Here is a 14,158-nt window from a genome sequence, read left to right as displayed (position 1 = left end):
CATGGAGAAACAGGAAGTAGTAATGTTGCTCATGCATGCAATCCAAGTCTTGCTCTCATCTCCTGACCTGTCTCCGAATTCCTAGATTATTGTTCTGGGGAGTAGAAATGTGCAGGCAGGGAAATAGGCTAGGCCATGGTAAACACACTTAGGAGAGGAAGGGAATAGAATAGATTAAAGTGCACATCTGGTGACGAGTAAAAATGACACTATCTTGTAATGAGGTCGACAAATTACATTTGATGCGTCTCCGAAGCCCCATATCAGTCGGGTTCCAGCGCGTAGCCCCACCCCTTTGACGTGGTCTCAGTTTTACTGCATCGCCAGCACTGGCTGAGGCTCTTTGCTTTAAGGGGGCGATGCTACGCACTGCAGCCCAGGTGATACAGGCCCCAGATCCACTTACATGAAATGTAATTTACCGACCCACTATAATAGGTACTGTACTTATTAGAGGATCGAGTCGTTTTTAATGGTCACCAAATGTAATTTCTTCACATTAGCAGCACCTCTCAGATAATTCGATTCATAAAAGTTATCATCCACTAAAATGATCGCCACGTTTATACAAGATCACCACCATATTTATAAAGTGGTCAAGTTGTCAAACAGTATCCATCACTTGCAAAGGGGAGATCTACATAGGCTACAATGGAAAACAACCGTTTCAAACACTCAGTTTCCCAGTTTGCACACATTTCCACTTTAAAGGAAAGAGACATATGGAGGCCGACACATTTGTAAATCATTTTAAACAATTTACATTGCCAGGTTGGCCGGCTGATGCACTGCTTCTAATACGTTTTACCACAGACCTTGAACAAGCAAGCAGATCAGATGTTTCTGACAAAAATCTGACAAGACGGGCTGTATGCCTGTTTCAGGTGTGTGATTCAGACACTACTGCAGCCATAGAGATTAGCAGGGCTATCAGGCAACTGGTATTGTTTAAAAGGAAAACAAAATGGCAGCCTCCATGTTGCTCTCGTTTCAGGTTCCCTTTAAAATGTGGTAAAGCAAGTCAATGGGCCAAGTACCACTACTATTTCTCGCCAGAATTTACAGCTGAGCTGGTGAACCATTACAATGTTCAGATTAATGGCACCGTGCATTGCCATTTTTGAGTAATTACAGTACGGCAGTCAAAGCACTGACTGCCAGAGAACAAAATCTGTTCCATCTCTTATGAATTTTGTTGTCAGATTTCACAATTTGTAGAACAGTAGTAATCTGTTTGCAGATTATCACTGCTTATAAATAGCAAAAGTATTAACTCTTTGCTCATTAGTATAAACTCATCAATTCACTGCCTACCAGTTGCACAAATGCAGTCAATTCAGAGCATAGCACATGTCCCTACAGCTAACTACAGGGAGAGGGATTAGTTTACAAAACCTTGCGCGATTCTGTTTGGACACATACACCAACAAAGAACTTCCTCTAGGTCTGTATGTGTTCACACTACTAGCCCTGTAACATGCATAATGCTGCCAGCAAATCTTCTACGCATCAACCTATTTAAGTGCATACCGAGAGAAAAATCAAACAGCTACTCAGCTAGTTAGTTCTCTAAGTTTAGCTCTCTTGGGCCTTGATGCAGGAAACCGCGCGCACACAACCCGGGTTTATATCAGCCTGTCTATTAGCTACAAAGCACTAGTAGCGCGACCAAGGTACTCCACTAGCACAGCCGCTACTACAGTACCATATTATCGGGCATACTAGCGGAGTACTGTGGTTGCGCTGTAAGCGCATCAGTTAGGAGCGCGCGCACTACACTGACAGGACCACTTGCTGTGTGCTAATATTAATCCAGGCTGTATGTGCGCAGTAGATTTACCGCAGTTTCCTGCATCAATGCCCAAGCGAGCTAAACTAAGAGAACTACCTGACTCAGTTGCAGTGTTACCTGGAGAAAATTATTTTAGTTATGGCCTGAAGCCAATATTCAATGGGTAAAGACAGTTCAGACTTACACTTGCAAGTGACAAATGAGCTGACCCACTGTGATCTCCTCAGCTATTTTATGGTACAGAGCCTGGCTATTTAGCACCATACTCTCCAGGATAGCTAAGGACCTCTGCAGAATGGAGACATCCACTGATGGCTGAGACACATATCCTGCAATCTGTGGGGAATAGGAAAGCATTAGAGGCTATGGATGCAGGCAGCTCACAATTAAAGATTTTAGCTCAGCTCTACATATTGCAGAGATTCATGGCAGACTTCATATCAGCTTAATACATGAAACACATCTATTCCATTATGTGGTATAACATCTATTCCATGGTGCTTCCAACAGAAACTCGCAAACTTGAATAGAGAGGTCTGCTGCCAGTCACCGGATTAGTAGACATTTTAAAAATAAGACACTTGTGCAGCTACTGTAATTACTTCAGCGCTGCGTAATATGTTGGGGCTTTATAAATACAATAAATAAATAAAATACTCAAGCAGCAATATTTGTGGGTTTTCTGTACTCAGAGTCCTGGCACCTTGGCTGCAATCTGAGATTGTCAGTTTGGAAAAAACGTAGCTGTCTGCAAATTGATCATTAGAAAAAAGCTTCTGCAGCATTCATCAATATTTGTGGCGATTATATAACAAAAAAGCAATTTCTCTTTGAAGGGTACCTAGAATGTTGTTTTACTGGATCACTTTATATTGTATTATAGGATGAAAGAAAAATAAATCAACACGTTACCTTATTTTTTGGACCATAAGATGCACCTTTTCTCCATCAAAAGTGTGGGAGAGAAGTCAGTGCGTCTTATTGTCCGAAGGTGTCTTGTATCCCTGTCTCTTCTGTCCCCCAGTCCCAGTGTCTCTTCTGCCTCCTGGTGCCTCGTGTCCTCCCAGTAGGTGACATACTTACCAAGGCAGGCGTTGAGTCCCGCAACAAGCTACTGAGCAGAGCCGATGCAGGATTCCTTCTTGTGCAGCTGAGCAAGTGCAGTGATTGGCCCAATGATGGAGCCCTGGTCCTGCCCACGGGACCATCGTCTCCAGTTAGAATAGCAGGCAGCGGTGATTGGATGGCTCCCTTGCAGCCTCCCATGCCCGATAGGTCGCACAGCATCTGCAGCAATTCCCTGTAAGGTGAGAGCTGCCGCGTGCGCGAGAAAGGAATCCCTGCATCGGCTATGCTCAGCACATCATCGCAGGACTTAGAGAACCTGAGGCGGGTATTTAAAAACCTTAAGAGAACACAAGAGGCATGGCCTGTGCATAATCACGCCTCTACATCTCTGTATTGCTGTCTCTAGACCCCCCCCCCCCCCCCCCCTTGGTCTGCTGTGTCCCCCTGGAAAAAGCGCAAGGCTAGCTACAATCTCCCCCACCTCTGTGCCTGCCTCCGTGAGCTTCCGCCAATCGGAAGCTAAGCCGCGATCCAGGAAATACCTCCCAGTCGCTAGCCTGGCGCTTTTTACAGGGAGGGGGTGGGGGGGTGGGGGAGGCAGCAATACAGAGACATGTAATTATGCACAGAACATGCCTTTATGTTCTCTTAAGATGATCAAGCACATGTTTCCATGGCGTTGCAGGATGCCTCTGGATCGTGCACTGCCTGTCACCCTCCTCCCCTCTCCATGAGGCAGTATACACTGCTTGGCAATAACCAATGATCATTAAGAGAAAACCTGCAAATGTGTTACCATAAAACAATCTCACTTTTTAAGTCATTGGAGTGTGTCATACTAAGCAAGCAGTAACGGGAAACTGAAGCCCATCATTGCAATGCTTTAGTGCATGCATGGATTACAGCGGGAGGGATAGCTACTGCGGTGACTTCTCTCATTGTATTAGCCCTGGTACTAGTTTAATCATCTCAAGGAGAATGTCCGAGCTAAAAAAAAAATATATATTTATATATATATATATATATATATATATATACACTTACCCTGGGCTTCCTCCAGCCCCTTGCAGACGACATGTCCCACGTCGCAGCTCTGCTCTCAGCCGCCAGCCCGGGGTCCCCGCATGTGCAGAGGCCGACCTCGCGGAGTCGTCCTCTACTGCGCCTGCGCAAGCACAGCTGTCAATCAAGTCCACATTGTCCAGGCACAGATATTCCCTTTAACTTTGACAGTATTACTTTAATGCACATTTGAATTTACATTCAAATAAGGGAGAGCTTAACTGACCTGCTTTATGAAAGTGAGGGACACCATGTCCCAGGATACAATGCCATGGTCCATTAACTCTAGGAACGCTGTCAGTGTGAAGGCCAACATCTCACTGTAACTGTGAGGAAATTAGGATAAATGTCCAACATACAATCACAAATAACAAACATTGCCATTCAAGTCATTATCATCTACAGCAGCAGATGCGTAATTATTTAACCATCCAAAACGAACGTTGTCCTCCGCTTTGAAAGGGTGGTCAGGCTTTCAGGCATGATGAGACCACTCTTGGGGCTTCCCCTTGTGCATAAAGATAAACATGAACACTCAGCTTAACCAGTCTATGTAAAGAGAAGGCTGGAGGAATGGGGAGTGTACAGAAGATCCCACCATCTGACAACATCATCTTATTTAAGAGGGGGGAAACCGCAACCTGGACAAGCTTTCTAACGTACTTGATCGGGCCTTCTAAAGCGGAGTACTCACCTCCTGTCGGGTCCAGCGATGAGCTTTCGGCAACTCTTCCTGCTCGCAATGTCACGTGACGTTACACGACGTACGCGAACGGGAAGTCAAATGATCGTGGTACTTTGCACAGAGTCATCGGGAGTCTTGAAGATCCAATCAGCTGTGATGGTAGTTATCGGCACGTTGCTACGCATCAGTTGCGTCATCGTGCGTCTGTACCCTCATTGTGAGATCGGGGAAACGTCTGCTGACCCTCAAAAAATTTGTCGGTCGTCATAAAAATCGTGTTGTGGGTACAGGTCTTTACAAGAAGCTTCATCCATAAACTAAGACCATAATCTGTTCCATTGGTGCTGACCAGAAGAAGCTATTTTGTAACAATATTTGTGCTGCTTGGAACTCTGCTGTACATTTGTTAGTTGTATCTATGTCTTATTGTGCTTTGTAAAGCACTCCAGAATATGTTGGCGCTATATAAATAAAAAATAATAATAATTTTATAGTAAATGGCCAACTTTACACCACCTAAAAGGATCATTCAAAGGATATCTTATCAAGCGAGCTTTCTTGTCCGAATTGATCCCCTGGAATAAATTATTTTTATTGTTGGGGTGGTATGACATTTCTGTCAACATCTTTCTATGGTCATCATCAAAGCTTCTGCCTAATTTTTCTGGGTGAAAAGCCAAGGCATCCAATTTCAGCAGCTACTGCACTGTTTCTGCAGACAATGAGCTGCTGTGCCTATAGGCTATTCTGCAGATAGCACTTTTGAGTATAGGAAAGTGATTTTTACAGCAAGAGAGATTAAAATGTGGACTGTATTATCACAGGAAGTAGGTATGGCAAATTATATATCTAGGTTTAAAGAGAACCTGTACTGAGTAAAATTATTTAAAATAAACACATGAGGTAACTTCAAATGAACATTACATAGTTACCTTGCCATTAGTTCCTCTCAGAAGCTCACCATTTTCTTCTTACAGTGATCCCTTCCAGTTCTGACAACATTTTGTCAGAACTGAAATATGTCAGTTTCTGTCAGTTATATATCAGTTGCTGTCAGTTACAGCAGAGAGGAGAACTGATGTGTCCATGTTTCCCTATGGCACAAGTGGGCGATGTTACAGTTTAACAGTGTGCTGACCAGGAAGCTGTTATGGGGTAATGGTCATTTTCAAAATGGAGGACGGAGAATTCCATTGATCACAGTGGACAAACAGGATGCGGGAGAGGAAAAATAGATTGAGGAATAGACTACACAGGAGGTAAGTATGACTTGTGTATGTTTATTTTTACTTTTAATGTTCAGTTCAGGTTTTCTTTAAGAAGGGTTTAAGGTCCGTACCCACAACACATTTTTTGCAGTAATTTTTTTTCCACTGCGTGTGGCTTTTTCTGTGACTAGCGATAGCTTCCACAATTTCTCAACCGTGTGTATGTTTGCGCGATCAAACAATCTTTTTTTGCAAAATGTGGGGATCATGACCATCACAGCAGACCAGATCGTTAGATCCCTGACGACTTCCGTTTACAAGTACCACGATCGTTTCAACTATCATTTGCAGATGTCGCGTGTCTCACATGAGCGGCATTGAGCTACTGTGCAGGCATGGCTGTACTTGTGCTGCCTCGCTTGTACATGGCAGGGAGTGCGGCCACGAAAACATATCCAACAAGTTCTTCTTAGATATGTTCAGAGGGACCTTATGTGGCAAAAGTGGGCTTGTAGATGGATCGAGAAGCCTCTGAACCATCCAGATGCTTCATTCTACTTAGACAAGTAACTTTTTGTTTTAAAGTTACAGGTTTGCTTTAAATGCATTTATCAACACATGGTTTTGACTGATGTTCTTTTTACATAGTTATTTTTCTTTATTAATAAACAAAGGTTTGATTTATTTATTAAGTTTTCTTTACAGTTAATCACTTTAAAACTATTTTCTCTTCGATACTTTCAATTTCTGCTTAGGTATGGAACAGAAAGGAAGAGGTACATAATGAACTTAGGTATGGAGCTATGACGTAGCCTTCTCAAATGTTCACACCTCACATGATGATGTCCGCCAATTACAGAAATCCATTCAAGGAACTGTAGTAACTGTCTGTTTGCTAAAGCTCAGGGACACTGGCTGATTCTATTCTATTCTGAACTTAACATGGCAGGTGTAGCTGCAGTGGGAAAACTTTGTTGTGAAATAACTGCACAGGCTCCCAGCAAAAGGATCTACTCGCCAGAAGCCCATTAATCTTTTATAGGATCATCATGAAAAAAACTTAAAAAACTGTAGAGGAGGAGGCACCCCAAAAAGAATATTGTGGTAATGAATAATATGAAAATAATAAAACAGCTTACCTCTAAAAAGTAAAAAAAAAGTTTGCTGGAATGCAATGATGTGTCAGCTTGTTAATTTGTACAGAGCCATAATAATCCAACATGCATACAGACTGTTTCGGATTGTTTGATCCTCATCAGTGCATGGCATGGATTAATTTGGCTCATGTTGGATTATTATGGCTCTGTACAAATTAACAAGCTGACACATCATTGCATTCCAGCGGTTCTGGAGGTGTGTTTAGCTTCTAAGGGTACAATGGTTAATTTGCATATATTCAGCAGTGTTGCTCTGGGAGACATCTCAAGCTCACTCCAACCTGAATTATTGCAAATTCTTTCTGTTTTAGGAAAGCAAACTTGTTTTTCTTAACATCTTAGTAAGGGGGCTTTTAGGACCATTGTAGTCCCTTACACACTCCAATGAGTTCTGGGTCACCATGAGCTTGCTGGTTAGTCTGTGCCTCTAAAAAGGACAAAACCTAAGTGAGACAATTAAAATTTATTGAATTTCAGACACTGAGATCTCAGCGCTTCTCAGCCTTTTGGCTAAGATCAAGTGTAGTATCTGTTCTTGAGGTTTTTGGGGAGACCTGGAGGGATGGCACTGTGGCAGGGTGTCCTTCCTGGTCGTAATTCCCAGAGGCTGATTGAATGGATCTATACCATGGTCGAGGCTGAATGGCTGAGGGCTTTGCTTAGGCGTACTGCCCCTGGAAGTGGCGCTCCAGGTGCACCTGAAAAAACCTGAGATGTGGCAGATCTCAGGCGGAAGTAGGGTGCTTTGGTCTGTACTGCCCATATGCATAGCCAACTAACGTAGCTCCCCGGCCTTTTGGCTAGGGAGAGTGCGGAATTTTTATCACTCCGGCCGCAAGGCCGGGGCCAGCTTGCTGGCACCGGGGACTTGTCCCCAGGGGACTTCGGTTCCCACCTGGCTCCCTCTCGGGGGAGCCACGGACCATGTGGATGGCCACGTGGCCCAGGCCCTGTGGGCAACCACAGGGCAGTCCAGGGTACTCCAGCCCTTCGGGTGTTGGAGGATGCCGCCAGTGTCCTCCGACTCTCGGGTTGGAGGATGCTTAGTACCCCCTGCGCCGATGGCAAAGGGGGATAAGTTCCCTTCGGGGAACACCGGAAGGGCCCTGCTGTATTGTGGGGCCCGTGGCTACTCGTGCACGTTTTGTGGGGGTGCTTTAGGGCACTCATGCTTTTTCCGTGCACGGGGCTAATAGCCTTGCTTACCCGGGACTCCTGTTGCATGCAACAGGAGCCAAGACAAGCTAAAAAAAAAAAAAAAGTGTCTGAATTGCAATAAATTTTAATTGCCTCACACAGGCTTTGTCCTTTTTAGAGGTAAGCTTAGTCATTATATTCATTGCCACGATATTGTTTTTGAGGCAACTCCTCCTCTCCAGTTTTAGTTAACATAGCCCCTCAGTTTTGAGTGCGGGGTCATTCAGGTTTTGTTTTCCGTTCTCTGAACTTAAGATATTTTTCTGGAGTGAGACCACCGACCAAAAGACCCAAGTACAGGATTTCTTCACATGCGATTACACTGTGGTTGCTAGTCTTGCAACCCTACTTTGCGAGTATCATCCAAACCTTGCTTTGACGCAAACCATCAACTCAGCGTACTACATAAGGGACTCTCAGTATCTCTCTTTCCCTGGTCTCCTTCTGCAGGTCTACTGATCACCCAGGAGTACCACACAACCCATAAAAGACGTTAAGAATTAATTACTCCAGAAAATAAATAAGAAAGAACAGTGAATATCAGAAGTCCATATTAGCAATATTTCAGGTCATGTGCATGTGAATAGCTAATTGGTGTTTATGAACACTTCCTGTTATCAAAGGTAGGCCAAAATCACTTCAGGGTGACTGTTGTGTGACACAGCACAGCTAAACTGCACAACTACAAAAAGTAGCTAATTTTTCCTGTCTAGGGATGATCAATGAGATGCAAATATTTCCAGATGCATGCAGGATTATGTACATTTGTATGCAAATATATGCAGCTTGAAATCAATTTAAACCTGGGTGAGACTTGAATGGTCAATTTTCAAGCTGCATATATTTGAATAAAAGTTTACATAATACTGCATGAACACAGAAATATTTGCATCTCATTGATCATCCCTATTCCTGTCTTCTAAGCAGCATTGACATCATGATTGAGATGAAAGTTTCCACGCAGACAAACAGGCGTCAGAAATCAGCTATAGGAAAGCAGTAACAGTGGAAACATAATAATGGTAAGCAGGTTTATTACTCGAAGATACAGATAATGCCCCATTTATTTCAGAGGTTCGATGTAAAGTAAACTTGTGAGGAAAAAAATGCTCATGTTAGATACTTACCTCAGTAGAGGGAAGCCTCTGGATGAACCAGAGGCTTCTTCAAACTTCTTGTGGCCCACTGCATCTCGCCGGACCCCATTCTTCTTCAAGGCTGCGCTCCTCTCCGCGTACGAGCATGGCAGCACTGTGCAGGCGAAATAACAGCCTGAGCCTGCACAATAGAGGTTGTAGTGGCTCTGTGCACCTGCGCTCATACATAAATAGAAGGGGGGCCGCGCAAACCTGTTCAACAAACCCTTGTTGAACGGGTTCGGAGGGTCCTGTGTTGGATTCGTGGGGTGGAGGAGGATAAGGAAAGCATCTAGACTATAGGCTTTCCTCTTTTAAGGCATCTATCACTTCTTTAAGTCACAGGTACACTTTAACCTCTCTGGCGGTAACCCCGACCTGAGCTCAGGATAGGAAAAAAGAGCTGCGAGCGGTAAGTCTGAGCTCAGGTCAGGGTAGGGTATTACCTTATTTGCATGCTGTTTTGGAGTCCCGCGCGTGATCGGTGCTGCGCAGCGGGACTCCAGCCTCTGTCCCCGGCTGTCTGCAGCCTCTTCTGACCACAGAGAACCCCACATCCTCGCTCTTGTTCCGGGGACCCATCGGCCAATCAGTGCGGCGTGACGTCGCCGGGGCTAAATTTAAAGCGGACATGAACATTTTTTTATGCGCAGGAAAAGTGTATATGTCAGCGCTGCGTAATATGTTGGCGCTTTACAAATACAATAAATAATAATAATTAATAATATACATTTATATACGTGTATATACATGTATATATGTTGCCGCCTGCACCGACGTCTGCCTGGATTTTGACTACTTTCTGCTTGCCGTCTGCATCGACTTCTGCCTGAATTTTGACTACTCTCTGCCTGTCTTCTGCACTGACCTCTGCCTTGATTTTGACTACTCTCTGCCTGCCTTATTTGTACAGTTTCACAATTTTTTAAGTTTATTCATAAATTCAATTAATTCAACAAATTTGTGTTCTACTTCTAGTCATTTACTTATATGCAGAATGTCTACCAGGCTTTTATCCTGGCATATTTTGGTGAGTTATTACTTAACTACTCTAAGACCGCTACTTGCAATGGGTGTGGCCGTGGCAGCAGCCCCAGGACCGCCTAACGCCAATTGACGTCAAGTCCTGGGGCTGCAGTTTGCAGGAGATCGCGCGCAGGCGTCTCCTGTTGGGGGGGCGTAGCTCCACCCCGCCTTCAGTCTCCGAGCGGCGAGCAGTCTTTACATGTAGTACGGCGCTGCAATCAGCAGCAGCGCTGTACTGGGGACAGCCGTGCGACACCGCTGTCCCCCTGGGGGACAAGAGAGCGATCGTCTCTCATAGGCAGAAGCCTATGACAGTCGATCGCCGTGATTGGCCGGCTGGGGGTAGGGAGGGGATTGGAAAAAATAAAGGAAATCGTAAAAACTATAAAAAAAAACAAATAAGAACAAATATTTATTGAAAAAAAAAAAAACACGGGGGCGATCAGACCCCACCAACAGAGAGCTCTGTTGGTGGGGAGAAGGGGGTGGGGGTGAAATCACTCGTGTGCTGTGTTGTGCATCCCTGCAGCTTGGCCTTAAAGCTGCAGTAGCCAATTATGAAAAAAACTGCCTGGTCTTTAGGGGGGTTTACCACTGTGGTCCTCAAGTGGTTAAGAATTGGAGGCCTAGAATTCTTAAAGAACAATGTACAACTTTTGACTCCTAATTCCAGACAGAAATGCACCGCCAGGGAGGTTAAGAAGAGAGTGGAAAAGCACTACACTGCAAGCTTCACAGTGATGAAAATTACAGGACACCTGACCCGAGGGAAAGCTATCTAAGGTAAGCATGTATGAGTTATGTTCATGGATAGTGGCTGGATAGTGTAACGGTTAAGGGCTCTGCCTCTGACACAGGAGACCTGGGTTCGAACCTCGGCTCTGCCTGTTCAGTAAGCCAGCACCTATTCAGTAGGAGACCTTTGGCAAGTCTCCCTAAAACTAGTCCGCCAGGAGAAAAGCGCGATATAAATATTCTGTGTCTGTTCTGTGTTCATGCTGAATCCACACACCTCTGTGTGTTGTCTGTTCCACTCTATGTTCCCCCAGTCACCATATCCCTACAGAAAAATTAGACTTTAGGCTAAAGTCAAATTTTTAGACAGGAAGAGGCAGGCTCACATTTATCAAGAGGTGACTACAGAGACCAGGGTGGTCAAGGAGAGGAACAGAAAATGCAAACAGGCATGTGGCTCCAGCATGCACACCTGTCTGCTTATCTTAGGTAGATTTGTCTTGGGTCAGGTATCCTTTAAAGTTAGGCTTCTCATTGTGCTACATACAGCCATTTGAGTATCAGGGCTACCTTATGAAATTAAGAAATATATTACTAGATAATACATTATAAATAAATGAACCATGCATTCTGAAAACGTTTTACTTACTGTGATAAGAGCTTTGTGCCACCTTCCACCAATCGTGTAAGGATAGTAACCCCATCCATATTGATGAACTCGGTCGCAAAAGTAGTGTCTGCAGAGAGCTTCGCTAATTCCTTCATTGCCTCCAGCCTGGAATCCATGCTAGAGCACTGAATCCTCTCCAGGAGCTGACGGGCTGCCCGGGACTGACAGGGGAGGAGCATAGAGAAACCGTATTGAACGAATAATAAAGATGTATTGATTAATAAAGACCAGGCAGCCTGTTTAGAAAGATCATTTAGGTGAAATTTATAGATTTTTAAGTTTGATTTTTTGCAGAATAGAGCCCTCTGATCAAATCTGTCAGAAATCTATGCCCCATCAAGTCACACCAACCATAATTTCCACTGATTTTAAGTAGAGATTAACTGAATGATTAATTGGACTAGACTGAAAATCTGTCAATTTGTGGTGTGCATGTATTGGGTGACAACTGTTGGCAATCTATAAATACCTGTATATGGCTAGCTTCAACTGAAATGCCTGCACAATTTTTTTCTCCACGTCTATTTTTTTTTTAATTGAGTTTTAAAAGTCTGAATAATTACCATCAACAGACTTGGTAAACAACAGGAACATTTACTCTAGATATACACTAGATGATGTACCGTATTTTTCAGACTATAAGGGGTTTAGAGGAAAAATACACACACACACACACACACACACACACACACACACACACACACACTAAACCAGGTGCATCCATGGTTCCATGGTGAAGGGGCATCTTGTGGATTATGCCGCTTTTGTGTCTCATCTCCCCTTGTGTCTCCCTGTGTTCTCCTTTTTCCCCCTTGTGTCCTCCTGTGTCCCTTATGTGTCCACCTCTGTCCTCCTTATGTCCTCCTCTATGCCCCTTTGTGTCCCCCTGTGTCCTCTGTTTGTCCCTGTGTTCTCCTCTGCATGGGCACCTTACAGGGAGTTCCCGACATTGCAGCAGGTTGAAGATTCGTATTGGCAGGTGTTCACAAGTCAGGAACTCCCTGCATTTGGACTATAAGACGCAGTGATTTTTTTCCCCCACTTTTGGGGGAGAAAAAGTGAGTCTTATAGTCCAAAAAATACAGTATAACTTCTAATCGATATATTCCTGATCAAAAATCAGTTAGAGACTATAAAGTGTTTTACTGCCTGGGATCATTCGATTTTGTTCAGACTTTAGTAAAAATCTGATCCAATATCAATTAGAATGCTGCCACCACTAGCTTTGTAAAAACTTGCTGCAGCACAAAGCTATATAACTGTCTCTTGCACATTGCTTCCAGCCACAGCCCGTACGTATGCTCCTGCTGCACTCAACTGTCATAAGAATGGCTTTTCTGGGCAATAATAAAATGATCAAAAATATGAGGCAGGCAATGGAATTCCTTTTCAGAGCAATACATTGCAATGGCAGCTTTCCAGGCAAAATAGAAGTAAAAAAAAAAAAAAAAAAAAAAAAAAAAAATGGATTACTTTAAGCTCTTGCTTCTCTATCGCATTTTCTTGAAGAAGTTGCTGAAAAAAATGTATATCTGCATTGTGTTTAACAGGCATTTGGTAAAGGGTACAGTTTGTAAAAACAAATCTGAAACTCTCCAACGGCCCTACTTTAATTGATCAGCAAATCAGGACAGACAAAATGGCTGTTTCAGACAGCGATATGTCCTTCCTCATAGCCTGAGCTATGAGTCTCTAGGCTATAAGTGAAGACACATCGCTATCTGAAACACGTCAGCAATTTTGTCTGTCCTGTTTTGCTGATGAAGTGAAAGTTTTATTGGAGCCATTGGAGAGTTGCGGGTTTGTTTTTACTAATTGTACTTGTTACCCCTGGAAGAGGCCTTTTCCTGCACCTCCAGGTATGTACAGGGTTTGAGAGGTGTCACCTACTCTGAACTGTAGTTGTAGCTGCTGCTATAGCAGTGAGGCCCACAATAATTATGGTACTAGGACTGTAAGAACTATTTTAACAGTATTTCCCTGCCCTACAAAAGTCAGAATATCAGCTTTTGTTTGTCTCTGACTATACCGTAGCCATCAAATCTAGTCTTTTAAGACAACTAGACAATTAAGGTTAACAGATGACTTGTTGCTATGTTAAAATCAGACATTCACCTGTTTTTTGTAAAAGTACAATACTAGATAAGTGTCAGTGAGAAAGACAAGAGTTATGTATAACTTACCGGGGACACAGCAAGGCGTAATATGGTTCCATTCTTTATGTCGGTACGAGTCTGAAATGGCAAAAATACTGAGATGATGGACAAGGTCAAAACATATGAGTAAGCGAGTGATTACAGAAGACTTAGAGCTGAAGGGACAGAGCTCCATGCCTGCTCACCTGCTCAGTTATGTACAGTTGTGGGCCATCGGCGTAACGGAATGCATAATATTCGGGATTAGGTAAGGACCAGCTGAGAAA

General features: G+C 43.6%; 1 protein-coding gene and 1 pseudogene across 2 annotated transcripts in view; one reads left to right on the top strand and one right to left on the bottom strand.

The window, feature by feature from the left end:
• Window positions 1-14,158, bottom strand: part of ELMO2 (engulfment and cell motility 2) — a 152,426-nt gene that overhangs the window by 44,085 nt on the left and 94,183 nt on the right. For both annotated transcript variants that reach the window (XM_068264457.1, XM_068264458.1), the window contains exons 4-8: window positions 14,078-14,150; window positions 13,920-13,970; window positions 11,716-11,897; window positions 4,149-4,248; window positions 1,977-2,128 (exon numbers count right to left, since the gene is read on the bottom strand). In XM_068264457.1, coding sequence (XP_068120558.1) covers window positions 1,977-2,128; window positions 4,149-4,248; window positions 11,716-11,897; window positions 13,920-13,970; window positions 14,078-14,150 — 558 coding nt within the window. The remainder of the gene's footprint in view (window positions 1-1,976; window positions 2,129-4,148; window positions 4,249-11,715; window positions 11,898-13,919; window positions 13,971-14,077; window positions 14,151-14,158) is intronic.
• Window positions 7,463-7,574, top strand: LOC137542646 (U2 spliceosomal RNA; annotated as a pseudogene).

This window comes from Hyperolius riggenbachi, chromosome 12 (assembly GCF_040937935.1).
Source record: "Hyperolius riggenbachi isolate aHypRig1 chromosome 12, aHypRig1.pri, whole genome shotgun sequence".
Classification (NCBI taxonomy): domain Eukaryota; kingdom Metazoa; phylum Chordata; class Amphibia; order Anura; family Hyperoliidae; genus Hyperolius; species Hyperolius riggenbachi.
Note: the sequence above shows the minus strand (reverse complement) of the source record. Positions and strands in the feature narration are given on the sequence as shown.